At 44.7% G+C, this 20,630-nt stretch overlaps 1 protein-coding gene across 1 annotated transcript; it reads left to right on the plus strand.

Annotated features, from left to right (window-relative positions):
• The first annotated feature begins 435 nt into the window (after positions 1–435).
• Positions 436–18,353, plus strand: LOC138288946 (uncharacterized PE-PGRS family protein PE_PGRS54-like). The gene is made up of 11 exons (XM_069230143.1): positions 436–781; positions 13,078–13,266; positions 13,467–13,682; positions 13,833–13,967; positions 14,068–14,202; positions 14,303–14,977; positions 15,105–15,239; positions 15,592–15,753; positions 16,472–16,714; positions 16,981–17,871; positions 17,980–18,353. The coding sequence occupies exons 1-11, from the start codon at positions 436–438 to the stop codon at positions 18,351–18,353; spliced, it is 3,501 nt and encodes a 1,166-aa protein (XP_069086244.1).
• Positions 18,354–20,630: the final 2,277 nt, after the last annotated feature.

Genomic DNA, 20,630 nt, shown 5'->3' on the forward strand with positions numbered 1-20,630 from the left:
TATGTGATACTAGAAGGCGTCCTGGACGGATCCCCACTAGCGTTGGTAGCGCTATACTCCCCTAACACTAGTCAAGGTGACTTTCTGAATACGCTTACCCCTGGCAGTCTTAGTGACCCCGCATTAGAGTGCATCTGGGGGGGTGACTTTAATAGCGTCCTGAATACTCAAATAGACCGTTCGTTTCCCCGTCTTGGTACAGCTTCATCCAACCGAGCCTCACAAGCTTTAGCAAAATGGGCCTCCCACAATAATTTAAGTGACATCTGGAGGATAGGTCACCCCACCCACCGCAAATATTCTTATTACTCCCCAGTACATAAATTATACACCAGGATAGATATGATCTTTGTGTCCGTAACTGTAATCCAGAAAATGTGTAGTACCGAATATCTGGCACGCACTATATCGGACCACAACCCATTATGCGCAATAATGGCCTGGGGCCACATGCATACCCGCATCCCAACATGGCGACTGCAACCAGAAATTCTTTTAGATCCTCCCTTCCATACAGAAATGTCCAAACAATTGGCTGATTATTTCTTATTAAATAAAAACACAACAGCATCTCGTGCTACAGAATGGGACGCCCACAAAGTGGTGATACGTGGCCATTGCCTCGCAGCCACAGTGGGAGTAAAGAAGATACTCACTAAAGAACTACAAGACTTAGAGGTCAAGCTCCGTAAAGCGGAGATCGAGGTTTCCAGTGGCGAGGCCACATTGTCTGGACTGAATTCGCTTAAAGCCGCCTACAAAGAAGCAGACACTAGGCTGGGTAAGCATGACTACAGACACTACATGACACGGCAACATGCCAAAGGAGATAGATCGGGCAGACTACTGGCGTGGCTGACCCGCCAACACTCGCAATCATCACCTATTGGTGCAATACGTTTAAGCTCTGGCGTCATTGTCAATACTCAATCCGAAATCAACGACGCCTTCTTAACATACTACCGCACTCTATATACACCTCCTCCCTCCCCGTCAGAGCAGCAACTAACTGATATATTAACATTTGTCTCTCACAACCAACATATTATAGACAATGATACCACCTTGGACGGCCCCATTACAATGGAAGAATTGCGCGTAGCACTAACACAAATGGCACGAGGCAAAACCCCTGGCTCAGATGGCCTGCCGGTGGAGTACTTTCACTCCCACGCTACACATCTTCTGCAGCCACTCATAGAAGTATTTAATGAAGCACGAAATAAATTACTATTACCGGAATCCATGCGCGAAGCTCTAATAGTTGTTCTCCCAAAAACAGGCCGCGACCCTTTAGATGTTACATCATACAGACCACTCTCTCTTCTCAACACAGACTGTAAACTGCTGGGGAAAATACTAGCAAATAGATTACTTCCCCACCTAGAAAGTTTAATACACTCAGACCAGTCTGGTTTTATCCCTGGGAGAAGCACCTTTTTAAATATCAGAAGATTGCTCCACATAATGCACAGTAACACAGAACCAAAAGCTGTAGCCCTCTCCTTAGACATTGAAAAAGCGTTTGATACGCTGAGCTGGGATTACCTTCTACGCACGCTTCAAGCGTTTGGTTTTGGCTCCGGTTTCTTACAATGGATCAAAACGCTCTACTCTAAACCCACAGCTCGAGTCAAAAACGGTTGTGTTATCTCTGAGGCGTTTCCCATAGGCAGAGGCACCAGACAGGGATGCCCATTATCCCCTTTATTATTCGCCATAGCTATGGAACCATTAGCAATTAAACTACGTAGTTGCGCGCACCTGTGGGGCATCTCCGAATCTAACACACATCATGTTATATCCTTATATGCGGACGACGCCCTGATATATCTGCGTAATCACTCCACCTCTATGGCTGGGGTTCTGTCAATGCTCGACTCCTTTGCCCTGGCTTCTGGTCTACGCGTCAATTGGTCCAAATCAAGTATCTTTCCTCTTACCCCTATACCAACAGACCTTCACATGACACTACCGCAATATCAACTCCCATGGTCACACAATACCTTTAAGTATCTCGGGATCCAAATCTATCACTCCATTATTGACCTGAAAGAAGGCAATATTGATAGAGCACTCAGCTCTACTCGCAGCTCAATGTCATTCTGGGGCTCGCTCCCCTTATCTCCCATGGGTCGAGTAGCAATAGCTAAAATGCTCATCCTTCCAAGGTTCTTATATTTTTTTACTGCCCTGCCGCTGTGTCTGCCACGCGCGTTCTTTAACAAACTGCACTCATTATTGACTGATTTACTCTGGGGCAGAGACAGACGCAGGGTAGCGTTAACTACAACACAATACCCGCAAGAGGCGGGGGGCTTGGGCATGCCCAACTTTGAGAGATATTACGCAGCTTCTCAGCTGCTATGGGTGTCTACATGGCTCAAAGAGACTCCTTCCTCTGAAGGCATAATGCTGCAGACATATTTGGCCCTGCAAACATTGCTGTCCTCACTCTTATCTGTCCCTAACCGCCTACCCTCAAAACTTATATTACTAGAGGCAGCTCGCTTCTGTTGGCGCAGATACGTTCAAAGTAAGTCCCCCCTATCCCCCTACTCCCCCCTGTTACCACTGCTCCAGCTACCAAATACCCAAACATTATCATTAAATCACAATACGCGGGACATAAGTACTCTAAACGTAGGCGACTACTACTCGAGTTCTAAATTACGCACCTTCGCGGACCTAGTGGCCGCTGGGGTTATGCACACAGGAGCCTTCCTGATGTACAACGCTATTAAACGACTACTTAACAACCTTTGGGGTTCTGGCAATAATGAACCTCCCGAATCCCAACTACTTACTGTTATTCTTACGATGGGCAGCGCAAAAGGCATTATAACTAAATTATACACAGTACTGATGACGGAGGTCTGCTCCGCGTTACCGCTTGCTAAAGCACGTTGGGACTCTGTCCTCCCTACACCACTATCACAAAAAACATGGATTGCGGCTCTTACAATGATTAAGTCAATATCCCGCAACCCTCGGTTGCGTTACACCCAATTCAATTATATTCACCAAGCATATCTATCTCCGGCCCGCATCCAAAGAATATACCTGAATGCAAACTCGACATGTCCTAGATGTGCTGCCCCGGCAGCAGATTTCTATCACATGGTCTGGAGCTGTCACCCCATAAACTCAGCCTGGCATCGGGTCACAAATACCACAGCAGACATTACATCCCACACTTTGTCGTCCACCCCTGACTCATGTTTACTTGGTATACGTCAACACGCCAAAGGCGATAAACATCTGCACAGATTTATTGATTTGGCATTTGCTGTCTTCAAGCGCCTAATAGCCACGCACTGGAAAGCCCCACACGTACCATCTCACTCTGCCTGGCTTTGTGACTTGCACAGTCACTCGCAGGCCGAAGCTCAGACATTACGCTTACTGCAATACAAGGGCCTAATACAGGATGGCCCCGAAGTCTGGGACATTTTTGTGGTAGCGATCGAAAACAGGGATGACACATACCCTCCCTAGGCCCCCCGCCCACAATCCTTCAGCACATTAACCCCCTCATGCCCCCTCCTAACGGCATGTGGCGGTACTCTTGGTTGCTTACGAAGGGACCACGCCTTCATGCACTACATGTTTGGCTTTAGATATCCCTAAAATGGCTCTATGCCCTATTATACCTCACAACTAACATCTCAAGGGTGTTGCCCTGATCTCCAAGCATAATAATCGGACCCTCGCTCTATTTCATCCCACCATCTGGGGTTGGGGCATCCAGCATTAGGAATAATACCAGCGGTGTTTAACTGTGACCTTAGTTAATCAATTAATTGCATAATTTACAATGGTGCTTCTGGAACTGTATTGCGCAACCGCGCTGTAGTGACTTACAAATGCGTGTAAACAATTTGAAAAATTATTAGTGACTAAACATGTTGTTGTGTGTGCATAATGTTTAATAAACAGATTTAAAAAAAAAAAGACTAAGACACACTTAAGGTCAGAGCTCCACACTTTGCATAGGGTCCTTGATAGCAGATTTTGAGAAGATTTCCTTAGCAGAATTAGAACCAATCATTGAAAAAGTCAGATCTGTCTCCCCTATGGATGTCTGTCCTGAGTATCTTCTAACTCGGGCAGTTGTGTCTTTTAGTCTCATTAATTCACTATTCACTATGTTGTTGGAAGAGGGAATTGAGTCATCAGTCAGGAACAAGGCGTGGGTTTTGCCACTTCTGAAACAAATAACTTAGATCCTTTAAGCCTCAGCAATTATAGACCCATCTCTTTACTTCCTGCAATAGGGAAACTGTTGGAAAAACTGTGAAACCTTCAGATCACCAGGCATATTGGAAGGAACAATAACCTTCACTTGTCTCAATCTGACTTTCGTTTGGGTTTTATCATGGAATCAGCCCTTTTAGAGGTAACTGGATTAATTAGAAGCAATCTCGATTAAGGCATAAAATTTGTAGTTATCCTTCTCGACCTTTCAGCCGACTTTGATACGGTGTCTAATGACATCCTTTTGCAGATATTGGACAAGACTGGTATTGTGGACAAAGCTTGGCATTGGCTGAATGTGTTTTTTTTTTACCACCTTCCACTAAAAAGGAGATGTAGTGTCCCGCAGGGGTCAGCACTTAGCGCTTCCCTATTCAGTATCTATATGGCCCTGCTGGCACTTGTAGACCAGTCGTGGGCTTCAATATCGTGTTGTATGCAGATGATACACAGCAGATACTTGTGCTTCAACAACTGGATAACAATACAGCAGTCATCTTCCAGGATTGTCTCTTGGCCGTGGGTAGATGGATGCATAGCAGTTGTCGGATGGTGAATTCGGGCAAATCTGAAGTGTTGCTATTTGAGGAGTCTTTTCCATTGGACACCGGGAGACTATGGTCTATCAAGTTGGGGGAGCCCCTCCTCCCAGCATCACCTGCAAGAAATCTGGGGGTGCAGCTAGATAGAGCTTTATCTTTCCAACCACAAGTGCAGTCCACTGCAGCTATCTGCTTTTCCCTTCTCATGTCCTTAAGAAGGGCTATAACATTACTCCCAGGAGTCACTCAGAAAGACATTGTGTGTGCTCCGATCACATCCAGATTGGATTATGCTAATGTCCTGTATGTGGGGGCACCATTGGAAGGTAAACCTACTGCAACACAAAGCAGCAAGGTCTGAATCAACTGCAGTGGCTGCCAATCTAGCAAAGAGTAAAGTTTGCGGTGCTAATGGTCACTCATAGGGTTGTACACCCTAAAGGTCCCGTCTACATACAGGAAAAAGTCAAACAATATATCCCCCCCAGGACACCTTGTTCATCAAATCGAAATCTCCTATATATTCCTAGGGTGCACCAAGCCATAGGTGGAGGAAGATCTTTCTCCCTTTGGGGACCCAGCCTTTGGAATTCCTTACCCGAACATCTTCGGGCAACAATGATGGAACCCGCATTTAAGGCCGGCTTTGAGCCATTTCACTTTAGAGAAGTGTAGTCTGGTGTTGCTCTGTTTTATCCTAGTGCCGGGACGCTTCCTTGGAGGCAGCTGTTGGCGCTTTACAAAATATTTTTCATTCATTCAAGATGTGTGTCATCTGTTCAGACTGTCAGACACACAGCTAATGGTGTCCCCCAACTAGACCTAAAATGGCCTTCTAAGTGAATTTCACACTTCATGGTATGGTATGGTATGGTATGGTATGAAGATGGGAAATCGATCCTTTATTTTTCTGTGTATAGCCTTGTTCTGGAGTGTACATTTTAATAATGCTTTTAGCAATCACAGCTTGTGGGTGTTAAAGGGGGCGGGGCGGCACATGGGGAGCGACAGGGGTGGCAGGGGGGAATATTGATAAAATGTAAATTAAAAAAAAAAATATATATATATACACTTACCTGAATGCCGCTCCATGCCATGCTCCGCTGCTCGATGCAGCCAGGTACAGGCTCCCAGCCTTCCCTGCAGGCAATCCCGACGCTGCTCAAAGCAGCATCAGGATTGGTTGGGGGCGCCCAGCTAGGATTCTCCTAGGGAGCACTCCCCCTCACACTTGTCATCCCAGTGGCCCCACCCCTTTCAAAGAAAAGGATAATAAACATAGTTTATTATCCTTTTCTTTGAAAGGTTTTGCAGCTGCCACTGCTGACTGGGGGGGGTGCTTGGGGGGGGGGGGGGGGGGGGTGACACTCCTCCGCCCTCATGGAGGAGCCGCCCCTTGCTTTTAGTGACCCAGACATCAGCAGAAGGTGACAAATTATGTTTCATGTTTAACAGCCTAACGTAAAAAGCTGCATTGACACACATTCTAAAAGTGTTCATGTTTTCATTTGTATCCATCACAATTTTGCCCACTGGATTTAACAATGTGCTTAAAAAAAAAAAACAAGATTACAAAGTATATTTTAGACATTAGATTAACTGCTAGCCTTAAAACGAGCAAGCATTCTTTATGTTTAATGTGTGATTGATGAGTTTAAATAGAGGGGCGCATAAAAACAAATGCACTTCTGTGTCATATTTAATGTGATGCATTAACAAGGTTTTGTAATTTATAATTAAATGTTCTATTCTTTCTGTTAGCATATTATTAATGTTGACTTTATAAGTTTGCATATTAGTATAGTAATGCAACTATATTTTTTGTGTTAGCATAACTAGGCCTGCAGTGATCGTATTCATGTAAAGTGATGAATCATTGTTCTTTCTAAAGTGAATTTTTCCATTAGGTTCCGTTCCCATGAGTCGCAATAGGGCCTTTGTTGAATTTTACAGAGACGTTTAGTTAGTGACCTTGGTCTGGAATATTTAGGCCTGTGGATTTAACATGAAGTAAAATTGTATCAATTAACATGAGGATTAACATGGGACTGAGACAAGTCCATTGTATATTCTGGAAACAAAATTGGATTGTTGCGAGTGAAAGTAAATTGTAACAGAATTGTTTGGATTCACATGGAAAGAGGAGATTACTTCAGACCAAAACTGAGAAAATACCGGATTATTAAAACCTGAAGACGTGCCATTAATTTGATTGGACATTGCCCCTTTTGCATGATGTGGTGCCACTGGATCAACAAATCAAAACAAATGATGTGTTTTTAAGTAGGGATGGACTTTCTAAGTTTTAGACGCTCTTTCAGTCTTTCCTTGTCTCGAGACCACTTGACTCTGTGCAGTGCAGCTCTCTCTTTACTTTCCTGATGATGCTTTGGATTGGATTTGCTGCTGATCTACTTGCTTTGCTGATGAAGGATCCTTGGATTGCAGACCCTAGGAGAGATATATCTCTTTTCTGATTGCCATTTCCCCGGATACGTCTCTTTTTCTAGAATAGAAGCTTGCATGCTGACACTCACATATTTTATTTTTCTGGTTAGCATTCCGTAGCCATATACAGGTTATTTTCTTAATTATTTTGCCTCTTTGTTTTTGCCGGCATGTGTTCGTCCGTCCCCACACATTCATGCTGTAATTTGGTTAGCTGTAGGAACAACCTATGTCCAGCCTGAATTATGTACCCTGCTTAATTGAGCTTGACATATGCTAACACAGTCTGATCTGAGATACGTCTCTGTTTCCAAATCATTTCCTTAATGATATGTATTATTCTTCTTGAATGCTTAATTGTGTTGATGCTAATTTGATTAAACTTGGTTCTCTGCTTTGGGCAGCCAATGGCATTGATGTATCTTTATAATTTTATTTTGCACACAGGCTTCACGACATTAGCTTTGTGGTTATAAAATAAAGCTTTGAACCTTTCATTGATTGGAGTTATCCTTCTGTGGCCACATTGGTCATGGTGTCTAAATTGTTAGGGTGGTGTTGAAATTGTGTATGGCTAACCACACTTCTTACTGGGTCAAAAGGTATGTCGACCTCAGTGAAGCGATTCCTGCAAAGGATTAAAAAAAAAAAAAACATTAAACACTTGGATGCCCTTGGACGCCCCTGAACAACCTGTATGACATTGTAGAGGATGAACCTTAAGTACATAAGCAAAGGTACCACCGCATTTCATCAAACAGTGCTATTGCGGCTATATCTGGCTGTGTAAATTGTATGTAGTGTTCTTGCACAGGTGTGTGAGGGCAGGACAATCCTTTAACATTGAACTAAGCTGGCAATCGCAGTGGTTGCAGGCAGGTGAGCAAAGCTCCGAACTGTGTTTCAGTAGCTTCTAATGATGCCTTCCAGCATAATTCATGCCCACCATTCCTTCTGTTCGAGAAGCTGAGTTTTTGATGCGAACAAAGGGATATATCAAAATTTCACAAGAATTATTTTAATACATGCGACTGAATCATCAACTTCGCCCTGAGGTGGGCGGGATTTGCGGGGGTGTGTCTCTTGAATTAATTTAAATGCAATGGTGGGGGGGTGGAGTCTAATCTACTCTTTTAAGGCACGTTCACGTGTGAGCGGGTTCAAGAAAATCACTTACTCATAGACATACCTTTTAAGTGCCATGTGGCCTCCTTAAGGTGGAAAGTAGTGCGTTACAAACCCCCCATACATCTATACAGAAATTCACTTTTATCTATATTTTGCCTTCGTCGTACGTAAGACTTACTATCAATTAAGAAAGCGGAATCCGTTTTGAAGACAACTCCAATGTGAACCTTGGCTAGGGTTGATTTTCTGCACACTTCTGAGGTTTCCATTTTGTTTTGGCATTGAAAATCCTAGAAGGCCGGGGACTGTTGAAATTAATTTAAGCACAGCTCTGTATTCTGCAGGATTAAATGTCTGACCTTGGACATGATTTAAAGGGGCCACTTGGAGGCAGGGACTAGTAGAACATCTGTTAAGGACTTGCCAGTTGAACAGTCTTGTAAGTTCCCTTCTAGATTCCCTGAAGAAGGCCACTGAGCTACTCTGCACAGAAACATGTATGTGAAAGCTGCCTAGTGCCTCCTTAAGAGGGTCCCAAATAGAAGGAAAAGCTACAATAATAAACCCCTTCTTGACAAACTTAAGAATCTTAATAGAAGAACAGAAATACTCGCCAAACTCCTCCTGAAGGAGAAAAGAGCCAGATCAGATATTGGGATCCCTCAGAACACTCAGCTGAAGGGAGTGACAAACACTGGCAAAGCCAATAGTTCTCTCCTGTGCAAGATCCATTAGGTTTGTCAATGTTTTAGCCATATTGTACATGTACAACAGGATTGAAAGTAAAAACAAAAATGTGCTATGACGCAGCCAACGTTGACTGCGTCATAGCACTTCTTAAAAAATGTTTTACTTTCAACCATGCTCCACAGCAGTTGCGATTCTGTACAACATAGCTAAAAAACACATTGACAAAAAATATCGCACAGGGGGACCAACTGGCATTGCAATCGCTTTTTTAGCTTGAGGCCAAGTGATGTGAATAGAACGCATTCCAAAACGTCAGTGCGAGTGGACTGTTTGCTCAATAGAATGCTATTGTTTAAGGAAATGATTTGTTTCCATTCTTTTGTGCTATGTAGGTTTGACAATACAAACTTAAACATTTAATAAAGATATTTAAGCTATGACGGGACAATCCCAAACTGGCCACCTCTGAAAAAACACAAGCCAATAGTGAGAAAGGTACAGGGTTGGTTTTAAGGGGAAACATAGAACAGCTTTTGTGTTGTAGCTCAAGGTCCTTTACAAAACATTGAGACTCCCAAAATGTCTGTACAAGTGGAGCATGACAGGACAAGGGGAGGAGATGTGGGAGTCAGGCACTGAGAATGAGGCTGGGAAGCCATGGAGAGAGGAGCATGGGGCACAGCGGCAATGAGGTTGACAATATATGGAGAAGAGTAGGAAGGAGCGGGGCATCAGGACTCCTGCTGTGAAGCTATAGAAAAGGGACATCATTGACATCAGGACAGCCTGACCCCAAGATGGCCGCCCCAACAAAAAGACATTAGGACAGATACACCAGAAGGAGGATCACTCTCAAGTCTGGGAAATAAATACTGCTGCAGTAAACAAAAATTACTGATTTCTTTAAAACATGCACTTGAGATACATATCCAACTAGCATACTTTTTAATGTGTAAAATGTACCCTCTGGCATTAGAATGAAAACACTCAACGGGAGGATGAATAACACAGCAAATGAAGGGTGAAAGAAAATGTTCTCTGGAGCAGAGCCAAAGCCCAATGTGTGAGCATTCGAAACAATTACTGATAAAATGTCAGACAAACAGCTAATGCGGTCTCAAACTAGAACTAAAAAGGGATGCTACGTCAATGTCACACTTTGTGGCATGGTGTGAATATGGGAAATGGATCTTTAATGTTCCTGTGTATAGTCCTGGGTAACCTTGAACAACCTGCATGACATTTTAGAGAAATAACTTTATGTAAATGAACAAAGGTCCCGCCACATTTCATGCCATTTCGTGAAACAGTGCTATTGTTGCTATATCTGGCTTCGCAAGGTGTGTGCGGTGTACAGGTGTGTAGGGGAAGAACAGTCCTTCAAAGTTGAACTAAACAGGTAATTGCAGGGGCTGCAGGTACTTCATATTTGGGTTTCAGCTGACTATCTGAGATGGACTCACATCCTAACAGCTTGAGGCACATTCCATCAATTTAATTCCTTCATAGTCTGGACAGCAGTGGTATGTAGCATCTTCTGTTACAGGCAAGTTTTATCTCCCACCATGCTTGATACCCCATGAAGGTTGGCACACTAGCTGTCAACCATCCTTCCAAGAAAAGCATCTTCTGTTGTTATAGGTGGGTTCCATCCCCCACCATGCTTGATACCACATGAAGTTTGGCACACTAGCTGTCAACCATCCTTCCAAGAAAAGCATACTCTGTTGTTATAGGTGGGTTCCATCTCCCACCATGCTTGATACCACATGAAGGTTGGCACACTAGCTGTCCACAATCCATCCAGCTTCTGTTGTACAGGTGGGATCCATCACACACCATGCGTGATAGACGTTGGTACACTAGCTGTCCACCATCCTTCCAAGAAAAGCATCTTCTGTTGTTCCAGGTGGGCTCCTTCTCTCACCATGCTTGATACCCTATGAAGGTTGGCACACAAGCTGTCCACCATCCATCTAAGAAAAGCATCTTCTGTTGTACAGGTGGGCTCCATTGCACACCATGCTTGATGCCCCATGAACGTGGCACAGTAGCTGGCCACCATCCTTCTAAGAAAAGCATCTTTTGTCACAGACGGGCTCCATCTCTTACCATGATTGATACCCCATGAGAGCTGGCACACCAGCGGTCTACCATCCTTCCAAGAAAAGCCTCTCACCTCTCGGAATGCATCCCAAAGACCTTTATTAGGTACACCACGGTATGGCGCCCACACTCTTGCACTACAAGGAACCAGATCAGCGGCTCCTTCTCGTTACCTACAGGTAGGGTTTGCATCACTGTATAGATAGATGTCTTATCGCTGGTTGAAAAAGTGAAGTATAGAGAAATCGGAGGTGTTTTGTATATCAGGCACTATCGAATATTCATTTATCAGGGAGTTGGCGTAAACATGAATCAGCCCATGGAGATAACTTGGAAAAAGTGTTCATGTGTTCGGAAAGATGCTTCTTCCCTATAAAATGTCCGCATCATGGCCGCACAAAGGATTCCAATTGTCAGATCATGCATGGGGAAAGTATTTCTTCCATCCCTATCTCGTTGAGGTCTTCTACTCTCACGCCGGCTTCTTCGAGAAGTATTCACTGCTTCCTCAGAACCACCCCACCAAAGCTTGCAGGTGCTCTACATTTGCCCTGATGTGGAGCATATGTTTTGATTATTTCCTTAAGTGACAATTGTATCCATATCCTATGTTTTAGCCTTGAGAAACGCCCCAGCCAAGAAAGGGCTAAACTGGCCTAAATCCATTAAGCTATAGATTAAAAAACTTGTCTATGAAAAAGGAAATGCCAGTACCTCAAATTAAAAACCTCACTGCCCCCCTGAGGCACGAATGAGGTGGCACCAGGAGAGGAGGGCGGATGGGGAGTACACAGGAGGAAGGAGAAATGAGAGGGGCTGGAGGGATGAGGACCACATAGGACAAAGAGACCTGAGGGAGGAAGAAAAGCGCAGATGGGAAAGGAGGGTAGAATAAAAGTGACTGAGGAAACACGTGTCTCCTCGTGGCCCACCGGATTATAATCTTGTGGCTGTGATGCTTTTTTTTTTTCTTTTGTACAAATGCCCCAACAAATACGGCCCAGATTTAGACCCCTAAAAACCTTCTGAAGGTTCAGGCTTATCCAGCTCTCAAACCCGAGCCCAGATGTGAGGGGGATATTGAACCCACAAACCTTCCAGTAATTACTAGAAGATGAGCCTGAGGCAAGGATCAGTCCTGAGACTACAGGAATATTTTATTACTAAATTCTATAAACTCTCCCTCCCCCTATGAAAAAGCACACACAAGAAATCCACACAGTACTTTTATATTTTAAAAATACTTTAATAATGATTAATGCCTTATCCCACTGCATTATATGAACACATATTACAATTACAAATATTTTATTTGTTTAGTTGCATTGGCAATAAAAAAACATTAAGAAAATGGCTATGTGCAAGCTGGTGTGCAATTAATCAATGTATTGACCGTATCACTTATATTCAAGTTGGAAACTCCTTCCCTTTCTACACCCTAGGTGAACTACCAGCACGAGAAGCGCCTGAGTTACTCACATGGTCTTTAACATACATGCATACACCTGTTCTGTGTGACAAGTAGTTTTCAGTTTGCAACAATCGGCTGCCGTGCTTGGGTGGAAATGCAAGGCAACAGCGTGGCTCTCTTATGGCACTCTGTGCTGCAGTCGTACAGGGGAGACTGGCTATGACAATGGTACAGGTAACACTGGCTATGACCATGGTACAGGTAAGACTGGCTATGGCAATGGTACAGGTACGACTGGCTATGACCATGCTACAGGTGAGACTGGCTTTGACAATGGTACAGTAAGACTGGCTATGACCATGGTACAGGTGAGACTGGCTATGACAATGGTACAGTAAAACTGGCTATGTACAGGTGAGACTTGCTATGACAAGGGTACAGGTAACACTGGCTATGACAAGGGTACAGGTAAGACAGGCTATGACCATACTACAGGTGAGACTGGCTATGACCATGCTACAGGTGAGACTGGCTATGACCATGCTACAGGTAGCACTGGCTATGACCATGCTACAGGTGAGACTGGCTATGACCATGCTACAGGTGAGACTGGCTATGACCATGCTACAGGTGAGACTGGCTATGACCATGCTGCAGGTAAGACTGGCTTTGACAGTGGTGCAGGTAAGACTGGCTATGACAATGGTACAGTAAGACTGGCTATGTACAGGTGAGACTGGCTTTGACAATGGTACAGGTGAGACTGGCTATGACAATGGTACAGGTGAGACTGGCTATGACAATGGTACAGGTGAGACTGGCTATGACAATGGTACAGTAAGACTGGCTATGTACAGGTGAGACTGGCTTTCACAATGGTACAGGTACGACTGGCTATGACCATGCTACAGGTAGCACTGGCTATGACCATACTACAGGTAGCACTAGCTATGACCATGCTACAGGTAGCACTAGCTATGACCATGCTACAGGTAGCACTGGCTATGACCATGCTACAGGTAGCACTGGCTATGACCATGGTGCAGGTAGCACTGGCTATGACCATGGTGCAGGTAGCACTGGCTATGACCATGGTGCAGGTAAGACTGGCTTTGACAATGGTACAGTAAGACTGGCTATGACAATGGTACAGTAAGACTGGCTATGACAATGGTACAGTAAGACTGGCTATGACAATGGTACAGTAAGACTGGCTATGACAATGGTACAGTAAGACTGGCTATGTACAGGTGAGACTGGCTTTGACAATGGTACAGGTGAGACTGGCTATGACAATGGTACAGGTGAGACTGGCTATGACAATGGTACAGGTGAGACTGGCTATGACAATGGTACAGGTGAGACTGGCTATGACAATGGTACAGGTGAGACTGGCTATGACAATGGTACAGTAAGACTGGCTATGTACAGGTGAGACTGGCTTTGACAATGGTACAGGTACGACTGGCTATGACCATGCTACAGGTACGACTGGCTATGACCATGCTACAGGTACGACTGGCTATGACCATGCTACAGGTACGACTGGCTATGACCATGCTACAGGTACGACTGGCTATGACCATGCTACAGGTGAGACTGGCTTTGACAATGGTACAGGTAAGACTGGCTATGACAATGGTACAGGCAACACTGGCTATGACAATGGTACAGTAAGACTGGCTATGTACAGGTGAGACTGGCTTTGACAATGGTACAGGTGAGACTGGCTATGACAATGGTACAGGTGAGACTGGCTATGACAATGGTACAGGTGAGACTGGCTATGACAATGGTACAGGTGAGACTGGCTATGACAATGGTACAGGTGAGACTGGCTATGACAATGGTACAGGTGAGACTGGCTATGACAATGGTACAGGTGAGACTGGCTATGACAATGGTACAGGTGAGACTGGCTATGACAATGGTACAGGTGAGACTGGCTATGACAATGGTACAGGTGAGACTGGCTATGAGAATGGTACAGGTGAGACTGGCTATGAGAATGGTACAGGTGAGACTGGCTATGAGAATGGTACAGGTGAGACTGGCTATGACCATGCTACAGGTGAGACTGGCTATGACCATGCTACAGGTGAGACTGGCTATGACCATGGTACAGGTGAGACTGGCTATGACCATGGTACAGGTGAGACTGGCTATGACCATGGTACAGGTGAGACTGGCTATGACCATGGTACAGGTGAGACTGGCTATGACCATGGTACAGGTGAGACTGGCTATGACCATGGTACAGGTGAGACTGGCTATGACCATGGTACAGGTGAGACTGGCTATGACCATGGTACAGGTAAGACTGGCTTTGACCATGGTACAGGTACGACTGGCTATGACCATGGTACAGGTACGACTGGCTATGACCATGGTACAGGTGAGACTGGCTATGACAATGGTACAGTAAAACTGGCTATGTACAGGTGAGACTTGCTATGACAAGGGTACAGGTAACACTGGCTATGACAAGGGTACAGGTAAGACAGGCTATGACCATACTACAGGTGAGACTGGCTATGACCATGCTACAGGTGAGACTGGCTATGGCCATGCTACAGGTGAGACTGGCTATGACCATGCTACAGGTGAGACTGGCTATGACCATGCTACAGGTGAGACTGGCTATGACCATGCTACAGGTGAGACTGGCTATGACAATGGTAGGGTAAGACTGGCTATGACAATGGTACAGTAAGACTGGCTATGTACAGGTGAGACTGGCTTTGACAATGGTACAGGTGAGACTGGCTATGACAATGGTACAGGTGAGACTGGCTATGACAATGGTACAGGTGAGACTGGCTATGACAATGGTAGGGTAAGACTGGCTATGACAATGGTACAGTAAGACTGGCTATGTACAGGTGAGACTGGCTTTGACAATGGTACAGGTGAGACTGGCTATGACAATGGTACAGGTGAGACTGGCTATGACAATGGTACAGTAAGACTGGCTATGTACAGGTGAGACTGGCTTTCACAATGGTACAGGTACGACTGGCTATGACCATGCTACAGGTACGACTGGCTATGACCATGCTACAGGTACGACTGGCTATGACCATGCTACAGGTACGACTGGCTATGACCATGCTACAGGTAGCACTGGCTATGACCATGCTACAGGTGAGACTGGCTTTGACAGTGGTGCAGGTAAGACTGGCTATGACAATGGTACAGGTGAGACTGGCTATGACAATGGTACAGTAAGACTGGCTATGTACAGGTGAGACTGGCTTTGACAATGGTACAGGTGAGACTGGCTATGACAATGGTACAGGTGAGACTGGCTATGACAATGGTACAGGTGAGACTGGCTATGACAATGGTACAGGTGAGACTGGCTATGTACAGGTGAGACTGGCTTTGACAATGGTACAGGTACGACTGGCTATGACCATGCTACAGGTACGACTGGCTATGACCATGCTACAGGTAGCACTGGCTATGACCATGCTACAGGTGAGACTGGCTTTGACAGTGGTACAGTTAAGACTGGCTATGACAATGGTACAGTTAAGACTGGCTATGACAATGGTACAGTAAGACTGGCTATGACAATGGTACAGTAAGACTGGCTATGACAATGGTACAGTAAGACTGGCTATGACAATGGTACAGTAAGACTGGCTATGACAATGGTACAGTAAGACTGGCTATGACAATGGTACAGTAAGACTGGCTATGACAATGGTACAGTAAGACTGGCTATGACAATGGTACAGTAAGACTGGCTATGTACAGGTGAGACTGGCTTTGACAATGGTACAGGTGAGACTGGCTATGACAATGGTACAGGCAACACTGGCTATGACAATGGTACAGTAAGACTGGCTATGTACAGGTGAGACTGGCTTTGACAATGGTACAGGTGAGACTGGCTATGACAATGGTACAGGTGAGACTGGCTATGACAATGGTACAGGTGAGACTGGCTATGACCATGCCACAGGTGAGACTGGCTATGACCATGGCACAGGTGAGACTGGCTATGACCATGGCACAGGTGAGACTGGCTATGACCATGGCACAGGTGAGACTGGCTATGACAATGGCACAGGTGAGACTGGCTATGACAATGGCACAGGTGAGACTGGCTATGACAATGGCACAGGTGAGACTGGCTATGTACAGGTGAGACTGGCTTTGACAATGGTACAGGCAACACTGGCTATGACAATGGTACAGTAAGACTGGCTATGTACAGGTGAGACTGGCTTTGACAATGGTACAGGCAACACTGGCTATGACAATGGTACAGTAAGACTGGCTATGTACAGGTGAGACTGGCTTTGACAATGGTACAGGTGAGACTGGCTATGACAATGGTACAGGTGAGACTGGCTATGACAATGGTACAGTAAGACTGGCTATGTACAGGTGAGACTGGCTTTGACAATGGTACAGGTACGACTGGCTATGACCATGCTACAGGTACGACTGGCTATGACCATGCTACAGGTAGCACTGGCTATGACCATGCTACAGGTAGCACTGGCTATGACCATGCTACAGGTAGCACTGGCTATGACCATGCTACAGGTAGCACTGGCTATGACCATGCTACAGGTGAGACTGGCTTTGACAATGGCACAGGTGAGACTGGCTTTGACAATGGCACAGGTGAGACTGGCTTTGACAATGGCACAGGTGAGACTGGCTTTGACAATGGCACAGGTGAGACTGGCTTTGACAATGGCACAGGTGAGACTGGCTATGACAATGGCACAGGTGAGACTGGCTATGACAATGGCACAGGTGAGACTGGCTATGACAATGGCACAGGTGAGACTGGCTATGACAATGGCACAGGTGAGACTGGCTATGACAATGGCACAGGTGAGACTGGCTATGACAATGGCACAGGTGAGACTGGCTTTGACAATGGTACAGGTATGACTGGCTATGACCATGCTACATGTAGCACTGGCTATGACCATGGTACAGGTAAGACTGGCTATGACAATGGTACAGTTAAGACTGGCTTTGACAATGGTACAGTTAAGACTGGCTTTGACAATGGTACAGGTGAGACTGGCTATGACAATGGTACAGGTGAGACTGGCTATGACAATGGTACAGGTGAGACTAGCTATGACAATGGCACAGGTGAGACTGGCTTTGACAATGGCACAGGTGAGACTGGCTTTGACAATGGCACAGGTGAGACTGGCTTTGACAATGGCACAGGTGAGACTGGCTTTGACAATGGCACAGGTGAGACTGGCTTTGACAATGGCACAGGTGAGACTGGCTTTGACAATGGCACAGGTGAGACTGGCTTTGACAATGGTACATGTAGCACTGGCTAGGACCATGCTACAGGTGAGACTGGCTTTGACAGTGGTACAGGTAAGACTGGCTATGACAATGGTACAGATAAGACTGGCTTTGACAATGGTACAGATAAGACTGGCTTTGACAATGGTACAGTTGAGACTGGCTATGACAATGGTACAGGTGAGACTGGCTATGACAATGGTACAGGTGAGACTGGCTATGGCAATGGTACAGGTAACACTGGCTATGACAGGGGTACAGGTAACACTGGCTTTGACAATGGTACAGGTGAGACTGGCTATGGCAATGGTACAGGTGAGACTGGCTATGGCAATGGTACAGGTGAGACTGGCTATGACAAGGGTACAGGTAACACTGGCTATGTCAACGGTACGGGTACCACAGGGTATGACAATGGTACAGGTAAGACTGGCTATGACAATGGTACAGTAAGACTGGCTATGTACAGGTGAGACTGGCTTTGACAATGGTACAGGTGAGACTGACTATGACAATGGTACAGGTGAGACTGACTATGACAATGGTACAGGTGAGACTGACTATGACAATGGTACAGGTGAGACTGGCTATGAAAGCCCCTGGTCTGGAGCACTAAGATGTATGAAGTCCCTTCTTTCTTCCCTGGAAATCTGAAGATGCTCTCTTCTTGAGATGTTTCTGCCTAGTACTTAAATACACTTTTTGCACCTTTATCAAAAGTCAAACCCCGGAATGTAAACATGCATGGATTGGCCTCTGAATCCAGCTGCACATGCACATAAACCTAAATGTATATATCATATAAAAGCATGTGAACTATTGTTGAACTATCAGAACTATACACCATGCAATAAATGTGTGCAAGGAAGTAAAACGTGTATTTATAATGAATAAAGAATGAATGTTTATAAAAAATGGGGAGTACACAGGCTGGAAATTAGGCAAAGTATAACAGCCCCTTTCAATCCTAATAAACACATTGAAGGAGCATCATATGACCAGTGGTCAGTGCCAAGACAGGGCATTCAATCAGGTGTGAACCACCTTTACCAATGAGAAATCAGAAGCTGGAAGCAGCCGCAGGCCTCAGACGGTCTCGCTACATCGAAGGAGGCTGGATGGGCCGCTGGGAAGTGCTCAGAGGTGTAGAGTGTTCACTGAGACTGGGGGTGAGAGGCAGATTTCTTAAAACACATTACAGGATAAGCAGGGTGCATGGGGGGGGGCTTAAGAGGTAGTGGAAGGAGAGGGACACAGATTGGTGGCGGTACTAAGTGAGAGAAAACACAGCATGTTGTAAAATAACCAACATATTTAGAGAGACAGATAGAGAGACAGAGTGTGTGTGTGTTTGTGTGTGTGTAAAAATTACTAGTGAATTTTGACAGACAACTCACCATACCAGACTAAAAGCAGCTGTACCCAACTATTTACCAGTAAATACAGTTATTAGGGGGGTGAAACTCCCCAAACACCCCCCTGAAGCTACACCCGTGAAAGTGCTCAGATAGCATCAAGACATGCAACGGTACATTAGTATACAGTATTCACAATGATAATTCAAGGTACATATATGATATATGCATCTCAGGCAACCTTTAATACTAAGGGTGAGAGCTGTGAGAAAATACTGCGAGTACAGCTCACATCACAGAGTGGCTCCAGCATAAACATTAATATGTTTGTAAACTTTAACAATTCAGGATACTTGTAATGCTCTCTGATTATATGCAAATACAAGCAGTTGCGTGAAGGCAATATTGGTGACTATTTGCTTTAAAAAATTGTGGACAAAAAATATGCAACCTGAGAAACTAACTGTTTGCTAAACTGCAGTGCAAATTTAGACGCATCATTTATTCAAACATGTTTAATGCATGCCAAGATTTTTAAATAAAATATAATTAATCAGTGTACAAATAAAATGAGCAACATGAAAATAAATCAGAGAAAATAAATGAGAGACCACCCAAGGAAGTGTCTTTGCTCGGTTTGGTGTAAATGTGTTTAGTTGTTTGAGAACCTACAGTTTGGAATGTGCTCAGAGAGGGAATAAAAAAAGTTGAATTTGGAGAACATTTGATCACTAAATCACAGACCTCCACAAATACATATTCCCAGATTGTCATGGGTTCAAACTTTTTTTTTTTTTTTAAAAACTCACATCTAATCGTCAGAGGGCCATTTTGAATTTTCAAATCTGAAGTCAGGTCCGCAAAACCAAAGCAGTCTGAGGAGCGTGGCCACAACACTGAAAACTATGTTGTGTCCATTGTTACAGGACACAGGGACTCGGCCCCGCGTCTAAAAAAAAAACAATGAAAGACCACATAAGTGGAGGGTGAACTCACCCTGAGATCCAGGCCCATGTTAGGGAGCCTCTATGGGCTGGCGATCTATCGATCGATCAAAACAAATATTAAAGGGACTGTCAGTAAAAACATACTGTTTTAAACAAATAAAACAAATCAAATTCACCGGTTATTGCTACCTTAAGTAACTATAACATGTGCACTAAAACTCTTGCGCCGCGCCACGCACAGCGTAGTCATCCTGCTGTCATTTTAGATGTTGTTGTGATGTTATCAATGATTCTATTGAACAAGTTAAGAGTGACGCAACCTGTGAGGTACTGAGCAGTGCATGGCCAGGGTGCGAGTTATAGTTACTTTAGAGCATGAGTTATAATTACTTGAGATAACCACCGCTGGTGAATTTCAGTAGTTTTGGTCAATCACACTGGTGTTTTT

This window comes from Pleurodeles waltl, chromosome 1_1 (genome assembly GCF_031143425.1).
Source record: "Pleurodeles waltl isolate 20211129_DDA chromosome 1_1, aPleWal1.hap1.20221129, whole genome shotgun sequence".
NCBI classification, from domain to species: Eukaryota; Metazoa; Chordata; class Amphibia; order Caudata; family Salamandridae; genus Pleurodeles; species Pleurodeles waltl.

Coding starts and splice junctions, on each gene's coding strand:
- LOC138288946 (XM_069230143.1), top strand. CDS start 436: ATGGCCTGGGGCCACATGCATACCCGCATCCCAACATGGCGACTGCAA. Junction 14,203..14,302: donor TGGCTTTGACAATGGTACAG/GTAAGACTGGCT, acceptor ACAATGGTACAG/GTGAGACTGGCTATGACAAT. Junction 15,754..16,471: donor TGGCTTTGACAGTGGTGCAG/GTAAGACTGGCT, acceptor ACAATGGTACAG/GTGAGACTGGCTATGACAAT.